General features: G+C 39.8%; 1 protein-coding gene across 3 annotated transcripts in view; it reads right to left on the bottom strand.

Moving 5' to 3' along the window:
• The window catches only part of NAXD (NAD(P)HX dehydratase), a 47398-nt gene that overhangs the window by 18117 nt on the left and 17129 nt on the right, over positions 1–12152 (bottom strand). For all 3 annotated transcript variants that reach the window (XM_085052917.1, XM_085052900.1, XM_085052908.1), the window contains one exon: positions 6246–6354. In XM_085052917.1, coding sequence (XP_084909043.1) covers positions 6246–6354 — 109 coding nt within the window. The remainder of the gene's footprint in view (positions 1–6245; positions 6355–12152) is intronic.

Genomic DNA, 12152 nt, shown 5'->3' with positions numbered 1-12152 from the left:
TCACTTAAGCCAGGCAGAAGGTGATAAGGACTCTTTAGAGTATCCCACTACATCATCAGGCTCATTAATTGCTTTGGGAGATGTTAGAAGCTGTTAAAATTAACAAAGCTGAAGAGACTGTAGATGGCAGTTAATCAAAACTGTTCTGTTCTACATTAAAAAAAGGTATAAAAATTATTAATTTGTAGATTCCTTCTTTGAATTCAAATTAGATCACTTATCTTAAGCATGGAGGAAAACTGCAGCTAACAGTTTCTTAGTATCAGCTTCAATCACATGCTAAATTCTTAAAGAAGTGACATAAGCCAAAGTAATGCCTGAACCCAAAATGAAAAAGCAAAAGCCTCTAAAATACTGTCCTAGTTAAGAAAAAACCCAGAGCACTCCTTTTTGGCTATGTTCCCCCAAAATCATGGTGAACCACACTTGAGAAGCTACATTTACACATTCTTTTCAGCCCTAAAGACATGAAAATCCACCTTTAATAAATAATCCTGTTTATTGCAATCCAAAGTGCAAAAATCTAAATCAGAATAAGTAAAAACAGTAATTTTTCTCATGCTCTCATTCACTGAATGCTTGCACTCACAAAGCAAACTCTACAACGTTTCCAATTTATAGCTGCTTTGTTAACTAGATTTGGCTTAAGATATTCATTGTCAGCTGTTGGCACTTTGTCTTAAATAAACATAAACTTAAAATGAACTTGTCATGCTTAAAATGAACTTAATGAACTGAATTTATCACTGCCAATTTCTTTTTAGGGTTTCCAGCTGAATTATGCTCAAAAGAGTTGAAAAGATATCCAATACCAGTGTTTTGCTTACGAATGCTTTTAAGAATCAAAATCAAGTTACACAACAATATAAGCCTACATGTAGAAAGAACATCCCACTTCACTGTGAATGACTTTCATCAAGATCCATTTCACATATTAGAAATAAATTCTGTTTGCAAGCTGCATAATCCTGTATTTAAGGTACTGTTAGCATATATTCAAACACTGCTTTTCTAATCAAGACATTTGTGAGGAAGCCACAGCATACTAATAGTTCTTAGCACAAGCAGCAGTAGTTTCTTGGCATAACCAAGAGGGTATCTCTGCCTGGAGCTGGTGCTCCCAAGCTTTATCCGTACCAGTAACACTCCCACAGAGAAAGAACTGCATTCTATCCTGGCTACTGCCTCACCTTAGGTGAAGGCATCCACACATTCTGACTCTCATCAGGCCTTTCAAAAGCAATGAAGCTTGGCTAGCAAGAGAACAGTTTTTCACTGGATTCTATTTGTGATGTGTGCATCAATGCTGGGCATTGGGTGAAGGCTGACAGCACACACATGCTCACAGAGAGGGCACATCCATCCCACTGGGTTTTGCCCTTGCAGTACCCCAAGCACAGGATCCCAACTACCTCACCTCCTCCTAGCTGAGGGCTGAGAACAGAAGGAGGCATATCCTTGCTGCTACTTCAGTTCCCCATGAACTGCTGAATCCCCCCAGCAAGAACCTCCAAAGGGTATAAGCCGGGAGGAAGCAAATGCACATGACATACACTGAAGAATGAAGTTTCTGGAAAATACTTCTGCTAATTTGAGTTGCCATGAGCAGTGATTCCAAACAGTAATACAGTATGTTGATTCATATTTGTGCATGGTGGTAGGCAGCACAGGCAATACTACCCATCTGCCACCTGCAGCATTTTCCTGGGATGCTTCTCAGACAAACAAAACTGAAGGGGCTACTGAGGTACCAAGAGAAAAATCCTTTCCAAGGCCCACAGTGACAGATTCAACTCTAACAGACTTCTGTGATAACAACAGGTGGCCCTGTATTCTGCAGTGCTCCTGATCTTGCAAAAAACTAGTCCAGACAGTGTAGCGAAGCAACTGGTCCCATTCTCAAAATGTATCAGGGCTGTGAAGTCTTGCCTAAATCCTGAATGCATGAGGCTTGAAAAAGGGGAAAATAATCCAACTAATCAAATACAGAAAGGCTGGTGCCTCAGTCAAGGTGGACCTGAGAATCCATCCACCTGAAAATTTCAAATGGATTCTCTTTGGGCACACTGGATGGAGATAAGTGTGACAAGGGCCCAAACCTCTCTAACCATGTAGATTTTAACTACAACCAAGACATTTTAACACAACCTTAAGATGATGTCACAAGGGGTGGAAAATGAGATTCTGAAATTTATATCTGAGGAGATAGCAAGTATCTTTAAGGGCAAATGACTGGCTGAGGGAAGCATTTCAGGCCAAGGGGGTTGAGGGAAGAAAACCAGCAACAGCAATAGGCACAAATGGCAGCTAGGCAGGGCCTCAGCCAGAAGAAAAACTCAGGCTGGTATTCCTGATATGTTCTGGAAGCTAAAACAAAGACTGAGAATCGAGCAAGAGGAAAAAGCACATGGTTTGAAAACCCACTTGATGTCCTCCTGTATTCTGAATTACACAGAGCTACTCTTGCCATTAATCATTACCTCTCCTACAAGAGGAAAGCAAGCATGCTCCATTGAAAACAGCATTCTGACTTCACAGCTGCAAAGCAAGGCACAGCAAGCCTGGAGCACCAAAGTCCAGGACTTGGTGCTGCCACTTCATGGAGAGAGGTAACAAACCCCGTGACAAGGAAGGAAGATTACACCAGCAAAGACTTCATTTAAGGATAGGGCTCTTCATAAGGATGAATACTTCTCTACCTGATCCCGACAGTAACTACTATTCCACCTGCAATCCTGTATCAGTCCATTTGACCTCAAAGCCAGAAGGAATAGGAGGGAAAGGAGATGACCAGAGGATGGAAACTGAAGAAGGACATAGCTCTGCCTGTAACTGCCTAACTGCTAGGTGGCAGCAGAATGCAGAACATCATGGAGCATTAGGCAGCATCCCCTGCTCTCCCAGGAGGCTATGCAAGGAATACTGTATTTTTACCAAAGTCCTCTTGGGAGCTGCACTCATCACCCTGCAGCAGAGGAACCTGGTTCTCTCACACACCCATGAAACAGTTCCTGAGCATACAGGCAGAAATTTCCCTGCTTCCAAGCTTCTCCTACAAGGAAAATCAGATCAGATCAAAGCCAGAAGTGCAAACATACACGCAACAGCTGAATGAAGTAAACTGTGATTGGTAGATATGATAGGGATGTAACACTGCTGCTATGTGAAAAAAGGAGAATTTCAACTAGCTTTGGAAATATGCTGATTCTAAGCAGAGGACTTGTCATGGGGATCTTGGCCTCGGTTCCACATGGCAGCTAAACTCTTTCTCAACAGGCTAAACCAGCAGCAGCAGCACCCCATCTGAGCTGAACACGGCAACATAACATACTGGTATCTCTGGGAAGAAATCAATCATGGACACTGAAAGGACAAAACAGATGGCCTGATGTTCCCTACAACAAAGTTGATATCGTGGCCAACTTTCACACCAGATGTGGTAGAGGCATTTCAAAAGTTTGAAGCAGTGTGGGGAGCAGAAATGCTTCAATCTGCACACTCCAGAGCTGAGAACAGGAGCACAAATATGCTTTTTCTCTTTTCTCTTGACAAGAAACAGCTTGGACTGCTTATTTGCTTCTGAATTGGAAGGTCTAACCAGGCTGAGACTAGAACTGCCACATCTGCAAGGGATCCAGGTGTACAGCCATCAGGACTCAACAAATGCTTTCTCTAGGAGAATTTTCTGAAGCTGCAGCTCCTGGTCCTGCAAACCCATGGCTATAAAGCTCTGACAGAACATCAGCTCCAAGTAAGTGAGTAACAGCATGTGAGGGTTCTGACACAGACCCACACAAGTGGCACATAAACGAAGGATATAACTTGCAGAGTGGCTTCTTGAAACAGGACTTGTAAATGGAATGACAGCCAAACCCACAAATCGCATGAAGCCAGTAAATATGTGTTCAAAGAGTATCAAGGTGCTCAAGGGGAAAAAAAATCAAATCAAAGGAAACTGATCACAAGGTGGGGTTTTTTTTATCTGACTGTTGAAAGGAGCTCAAATGCCAGAGTGAACAGTGCAGGCGTTAAGAATGAGGGAGGCAGGTGACACACTAAAGATGCTGAGGAAGCAAAGCTTTCTTTGATGTGGAGATGATGCACCATCTGGTCAACAAGCACTCAGGCTATTTCACAACAAAACTCTGTCTCTGGGCCATATATAAGAAATTGAAGGTTACTGCACTAGTAATTAATTTCTTAATTTCTCAATGCTCAGAAGAGAAGCAGCCCAAACACAAGACTGTTTGGAGAAGCACATTAATTGGTAATGTGCTGGCACAATACTGACAAGAACTGACATAAAAACAGCATCTGAGAGATGACAGAACACTATGCCTCAGGACCTTAATGGGGCAAAGGATGCAGAGGGGAAGCTCTATCTCACCATCACTACCTCTCTGATACAAAACCCTGACCAGAAAGCAGACACTCACCTCCCAGCCCTGTGTTAATATGACACATGCCACAGCTAGCTTAAAGGGAAACCAGAAAACTTTATACCAAGCCAGCCTCCTGTAAAAGTTTAAAATAGCAATGCTATCATCTCTTGCTTTTTTTCTTGACACTTAAAATTCACTGTTGAAGCAAGAGGAAGGCTCAGCAGAGAGAAGCACCACTCTTTCTCAGGCAGGCAACCAGGGCTCACTTGTCCCCAATAGCAAGTTAAAAACCTCAGCACTGGGTTACTAATGAACACTTACACAACTACAGTGGAGACAAAGAACTTGAGCTTTAATGTGACTTGAAATGAATAAGGCCAGATCTACGGCTCATATGAATGTGCCCTGAGATTTCAGCATGAAATAACTTCCAAATGCCTTGTCTTTATTGGCTGGGCTTGTTTCTTTAACTCTAAGCTAGCTTACACAGGACAGCCAGAGTGAAGTAAAAGTATGCTTGTAATTCACTAAGAAAGCAGTATTATTTTTAGCAATGAGGAAAAAAATACAATCAAGAAATCTTCCAGATACTTCTATAGTACAGATAAGCACATAAACCCTGGATGGAATTCTGACATAAAAGAAGCTTATCTTGGATATTTTAGATGTTCTAAACAAGTTCTTATCTTCTTCTATTTTAAGTTGTCTTCCTTTAGGAAAAAACCCCATCAAACTTAATTTTTTTTTAAGCCAAGGAAAAAAAAAAAATAACTGTCCCAAATATTTTTTCTGTAAAAAATAAAAAATTCTGAAAAAAAGTTCTCAAAAAATAATAAAATCTGCTTAAATTTTTTACTCAGAATAGAATTTGATTTCTTCATCAGCTGTAATATAAGTCTTTTTTATTTGTTTTCTAATATTTTTTAGTTTTGCACCTCTGTATCATAACACATACATTTTCCTTCCAAAAAGAAAGCAAGAGAATTAAAGAAGCAAGAAACTTCAATAGCAACTTTCTCTAACAAAATCGTAGCAAAACCACCCTTCATAGTTCCCATGGTATTCTAAACACTTGGATAGTGTGGTCTCCAGTCTCTTGCCTGCTCTGTTTTGTGATTTCACTGTGTAACTGTCAACATCTCTGTAAATTATATTAATTCCACTTGTTAGTGCCACTGAATAATTCAGTAATACTGCTTGGGAAAAAAAATTAAATTGTACAAAATTAGATTGACATTAGACTGAAAGATACACTTGGAACACACAAAGATGTGTTGACAGTAATATAAAACATCATTGGGAAGATGGTCCAAGTGTGTATTATTTAAAGTAAAAAACTATCTAATCCCCTGCTTCAGCTCTCCACTGAGGCTTGACAGAAAATAGGATTATCTCTTTATCCAAAGTAGAAATCTATAATATTTTATAATTAAGAGTTTTATTCTTATTGCAAGGGGACACAGTCCCTGCTCTCTGGTACATCTGATATGAGCTGTCAAATATGGTTCTGAAAATTAGGAACTCAAATCTATACTTGAGTATTTACAGTATTGGTCCTTTGCAACTAGGAAAACACAAAGCCTTTTATCTAGATATGGCAACATCTATTTCTTAATTAGTGACCTTCAGAAGTTAAACAAAAGCAAATCAAAACAACTAGAAAGGTGCCTAAAATTCAGAGTGAAGCTTACAGGTTAACAATGAAGACCATGGATAGGAACTGTAATTTTCAGTCAACAATATTTTATTAAATTTGATATTTAGCAACCATACCAAGAACATTTGTGTAATGATGTAAAATGTAGCAATGGTTAAAAAAATTCAACATAAAGACATGGGATAAAATATCAGTATGCACATTACCTTAGCGTTCTCAAGTAGAACTTCATCTCTACCTAAGCCAGGTCCTATGACAACCGAGTGCAGCCGTGGTAACCACTTTTCCACCTCATGGACAGCATTGGGACTATCACTACATGGAAGTGCAGGGGAAAAAAAAAAGTTTAAAAAGGCATCATTTTAGTATTCCCAGAAACTGAGTTCAAGGTGCAAGACAGAAAAAGGTATTTCCTATCTTGAATGTCAGGCAATTTTATCCTCCAAACTACCAAGAATCTGTGACCCAGGAAATACAGAATGGTTGTCCAAAGAGCTAAAATGAAAAATTTCTCTCAATTCTTACTTTAGGGGATACTACACAAAAACGAGGAGGTAATTGCAAGTATTCACTATGGTTGTCACAAAGTTAAAAAAAAGAAAAACCAAGCAGGAAGCCAATAATTTTTAGAGTCTGTAACAATTCCCTATTTAATGCTTCTTCGCAGAGGTTATACCTTGGAGAGAGATCCACCATCTCGCAGGTATATATTGCAGCTTGCTGGAAATGATGCAATTATTTACTACCCCACATGGCAGAATGATAAATCTACTCATATGCTTTTTTGTCAGTTGCTTCATAAGCATTTGTTCCAACTGAATTACAGCCAAATTGTCCCCTTTCCCCAAAAGGCAACAGGAGAAACAAGCTATTCAGTACGGGCATTATCTGCTTGTAATGCTTAAAATTTCTGTAGCATTCTGGTTTTTGTCTACATTGGAAAAACGATGAGAAAATTCCCTGCCAAATATAGCTGCCACAATACAGCATTCAGCCACTGACCAGAACTGTTTATTTTGTTCTGATCAGTTTTGTTGTGTAAATAGGTCAGAATATTTTGAAAGCACTGCCCAGCAGTTGCAGTTAATCCTTACTGACAGTATGGAGGGGAAATTGAGCCTCCCTCCCTCCCCACCTCTGACATTAGTGACAACAATAAATGAACATTTTAACTGAAGCACAGGGGAATAAAGCTCCCTGCAGACTGAGCAAGAGGGTACTGCTTCATAGCATTGCCCAGAATATTGTAAGCTTGCAATATTCCAACAAAGCTGTATTATTACAGACAAAAGCCACTGCATGTTTTTCATAACCAACAGCTGTCCTGATGGGACACACCACTTGGGAACAAGTGTTTAGGTTGTGCCTGGCAGAATCAGCAAATTCCACAATGATTTCTGCAAGTGCCAGGCAGGAGCCCAAAGCTTTTGCAGCTGCAGGGAGCAAGGTGCCTGGCCGCAGCCCAGCAGCCCCTCCGACGACAAGAGCTGCCTCAGAGAGCCCAGAGGTGCCCTGTGCTGACACCACAGAACAGCTCTGCCAGAACAGGGCTGCTGGGTGGGAGAGATGACCTGCTGCAAGGGCAAGAGACACAGCAAACCATGGCAGGACATCGCTGTCCCTGGAGCAGTCCCTGTTTCAGCGAGCTGAATTTCTATTTGAACCAGGCAGCTCCCTCCCTCCTCCTCTACCTCGCATGGAAACACACTGTAGTAGCTTGAGAACTGTTTAACAGCTCACTTTTCACATTATTTATCTCTGTACAATCCCCTATCAGTTTATGATGAAGATACAGGCTGGAAATAAAAATGATTCAAGAAGTATCTAAAGCAGTATTAAAAAAAAAAAAGACAGGTCTTTAATACGTGGTAGGCTGAACATGTGAAAAACTGCCTGTAAACCCAACTCCAATAAAACATTACCATTTCCGAATGCAGACCACTTTTTTCACATACTGAACTTATTTTATCTTTGAAGAGCAATATATATCTCAAAATAAATATATTTCTCAAATAAATGTATCTATATATCATATGGTTGTAAGAATACTGCTAGATATATATATATATATATATGTATATAAGGATGTCTGGATTCAACATACCTTTGGATAGTAGGAGCCAAATACATTAAAAAAAGCTTCATTAAACATAAACTAAGAACAAAGCCATAGGTAGTACCTCCTAATGCTCTGTTTTTCTACAAATATCTCATACAAATAATCTAACAGTAAAAAATCTGTCAATTTATTTATATTCAGGATTGAAATAAAATAATTTTGTCGAAAACTCAATTGATAATGTGCACTTTTCAAAACAAAGCCATCTCTTGGGAAATAAACAGTCCAATATTAAGCCACTCCTGCACATTTTGCCTCTGGTAATAATAAAAACCTACTGTGGAGCTTTTCATCTTCAAAGCATTTTACAAACATTATGTTCAACTCTTTTGCAACTTCACATCAAGAAGCAATCCAAGATGTGAAGGGTCAAGAGATTAAAAATGGTGATAATGACTACTACGTTGCAAAATCAGCTATAAAAACATGCTGTAAAGTAACTGATGGATTTTGAATCTTCATAAAGAAAGCAGAAAAATACTGCCTCACAGAAGCATCATGCTAGTTTCACTTCAAGACACTGGATGTTCACAATAGCTGTGGCTATGCAGCTACAGACACCTTACCAATATCCTGCATCTACATGTGCTCTGAAAGCAGAAGGGCTGTTGTGTGATCTCACAGTTTTATGTCCACATCAAACCAGAAGCATTTTAAAGCTGATAGGGCATAAATGATCAACAAGAAGCTTTCTTCAGGAAGGGGTGTCACCTTGAACATTCCTGACCACAGCATGTAGCACAAAGGCAGAAACTCCTCCAGCTCTTACGAGCTACAGTCTATGCACAATGTTTAAGCACATCCAGAAAAGCTCTCTGACTCTGAGGTCAGATGGCCTCTGCACTCTCAGGCTTCAGAGCAGACAAAGCTCAACCTGCCTGTCAGGCACAGCTCGTGGACCATGGTAATTCCTAATCTGTGGAAAAAGTGGTTGGGAAAGGTTAGCTAGCATGGGCCAAAATCCTTGCTAGGGATCATTTGGATAATTTGCCTGTACAGATAACTGTGTCTGGGTACTGAGGAATAAGTATTTCTTGGCAGTATTAACTTTATCATTACAGAAAAAGCCAATGCCTATTCTTCTTTGCCTGTGGATCAAAACCAGACAAAAATGTCTTTGGAAAAAACTACTTTGGAGGCACCAGCACAGAATACCATGTCAGGTCTTCAGCTGTTCACAGTGTACTACACTCACATAAAGAACACAGTTAACCTCCTTTGTCACTTCATGCCAATTTCTTTGCCTGGTTACTAATCTGATCTCAAACCTCTCCTTATAATTATCAGTTCCACTGCCCAAGACATTGAAACAACAATTGAAATTAGCACAGTATTTAAAAAAACCCAACACCTCGCTAGAAAGGTATGAGGTACGAAGAAGATGTCCCCTTGGTCAAAAGAGATGTGATCTTCAAGCTTTGACAGAAATGAACCAAGTAAGCAAGAATCAGTACTTCCTTTAGAGGTGCAGAGCCTCTATGATATCCAACTTGTTTTTTTTTTCCCAAAAGAGGTATCACAAACACAACACCCCCACTCTAAAGCACAAAGCTAGTAATAACATAAAGAGGGGTAAGAAAATCTCTTAAGGCCAGGAGAAAGCAGCATTTCAATTTCTGAGAATAGGGTAAGAACCTTTGAGAGAGAATCTGATCAAATAAATTATTTTCCAGAATAAACCAAGTCTTTTTGGAAGGTCATAGTGCAAGAGATTGGGAAATAGTCTGGGTTTCCCATAATATGAAAATACAAACTCTGCACCATGGACATACACAATAGGAATAATTGGGAAGCTGAATCCCAACAGTAACACCTGTAAACATCGAGAGCAAACTACAGTACCATGGTGCAGATGTGTGCAAAAAAAGGTTCTAGTAACAAACTACATCAGGGAATAAATGGGGAATGAACAGATCTTCAACAGCTACTTCCAGCTAATCACTATGTGTTATGTGACATGTTATCAGATGCCATTCTGATGAAAATCTAGATTATGACAGCTGTTGTTCAATCAAGCAACTAAGCAACACCCCTCCAAACTCCCAAAAGCTTTCTCAAAATCTTATCTTGTCTGCAAAGCAACCAATAAAGCTCTGACTGCACACAAAAAAGAATCACAGGGTAAGCACGTAACAACTGCAAGACAACAGAATAATTAGTAAGAAAAACTGAAGGAGCTTCTGTAACTTGTGTTATATCTGTGAAGTTGCAAAGGTAAGAAAGAGTCTAAAGATAATGAGAACAATCACTGAACCAACTTCACACATTGTCCATTAGTCAGATCTAAAGAAACAAGCAAGCAGACAGAGGGTGTTACACGGGGGCACACAAGGAAAAAGGATCCCACAGATGGTCTGCTCAGATTTCCTTGGCTATTAGTGAGAGGTAAGGGGAGGCTGAGATGACTGATGATCTCTTGGGAAGACAGACACAACATCTTTATCATTTGCTGTCCCTGAAGCTGCTGGGTAGACAGGACCAAGGTATGCTGTTCAGCATCTTGCATGTTTATCTTTTTCTTCTTTTTTCTGCTTCCAGAATGTATTGAGAAAAGTATTTTCCATGGCAAAATAGACAACGATTCTTCAAATTAAACATCAATGAGTCTCTAAAATTGTGAGGATAAATTTTCTTTGTGAATTATTAGTGGCTTTAGGTAACTTTTGCCACATTGCCCTCATGAAGTTCAGTGAGTGGAAGTTGCTGCACTGGATCAGGCTAATCCTAGATATGAGCAGAGACTTGGAGAAGTCATTGGGAGCAGCCCAGAGGTGAAGAGCTAATATAGAAAGAAGAACGAAGTTAAGCTTTTTGCTCTTCAGAACTCTTCTGTATTTCACTATCACATCATAAAAATTGTCCTAAACCACAGCTTCGTAGATCTTCATCTTAGGGAAAGCCTAATGTAATAACTTTTCCAAAAACAAGCAAGCAAGCAAGCAAACAAAAACTCTAACATAAAAAACTAACAAAAACCCCCCAACAAACACCTGAAAAAAAAGATGGTGGCTAGTGCCCCTAGTATCACCCACAGTTCCTAAGCATCTTCTAGAGCTGTTTGTAACAGATATCTGACAGGTCCCATCTCCTTGAAAATCTGCTCTAGGTTGGTCACTGCCCAGAGTGGGGAGACATTTGAGAGCCAGGACCTGAAACTACACTCTCATCCCCAACTCTCCAAAGAGAGCATTTTGCTCTGTACTGCATTTTATTTAAAGACTGGCTTTTACCAGATGATCAAAAGCCACTAAGCAATAGCTTTAAATTACCATAGAAAGCTCTAAACACAGCAGCTTTCCTCATTCAGGATGAATGACAGTTTCTGTCATTGCTTTCTAGAGGAGGGAAAGGAACAAGTGATAAGGTGCAGCCTTGTCAAATTTTACATGGAAACAAGAAAATGTGAAGCAAAGTCAGCAAGGGTATAACCAGGAGCTACAGAAATAGCAGATAAGCATGAATGACAGCACAAACAGGAGGCAGCAGGACAGCAGCTCTTCACATGGGTTTTAGGCAGAGCTGGTACCACCTCAGTAATCAGAGATGTGGTTTGGAAATCACAAAATGCCAATCAGTGGGACCTCCTGCTGGAGAAGAACATGGGACAAAAGCAGGACTGCTGTCACCCGACTGACTATATGGCTCCTCACTGGAGAGTGCATTATTTAAATTCTGCTTGTTATCTGTACACACTTGGTATGACTGAGAAACTCCAAAGGCATTAAAACGTACCATTGCACAAATCTGTTTATGCAAACTCAGACAAAACTACTTTAAGTGGGCAGTTTCAAAGGCAAACCTACAGACTTATCTTCAAAGATGGGAAAAAGTTTCTGATCTGAGGATGAAAGAGTTTCAGTTTTGTTTGTCCAAACACTGCAGGTAATTATAATTAATGTGAATCAAATGTTAGACCTGCTGACACTTGGAACCTGTCATGTAAAAGAACACATCAAAAGAGCCAAAGATGGGACATAATGTGTAGCTGTAGAAT

Source organism: Lichenostomus cassidix, chromosome 1, assembly GCF_008360975.1.
Source record: "Lichenostomus cassidix isolate B80296 chromosome 1, HeHo_3.0, whole genome shotgun sequence".
Taxonomy (NCBI): domain Eukaryota; kingdom Metazoa; phylum Chordata; class Aves; order Passeriformes; family Meliphagidae; genus Lichenostomus; species Lichenostomus cassidix.
Note: the sequence above shows the minus strand (reverse complement) of the source record. Positions and strands in the feature narration are given on the sequence as shown.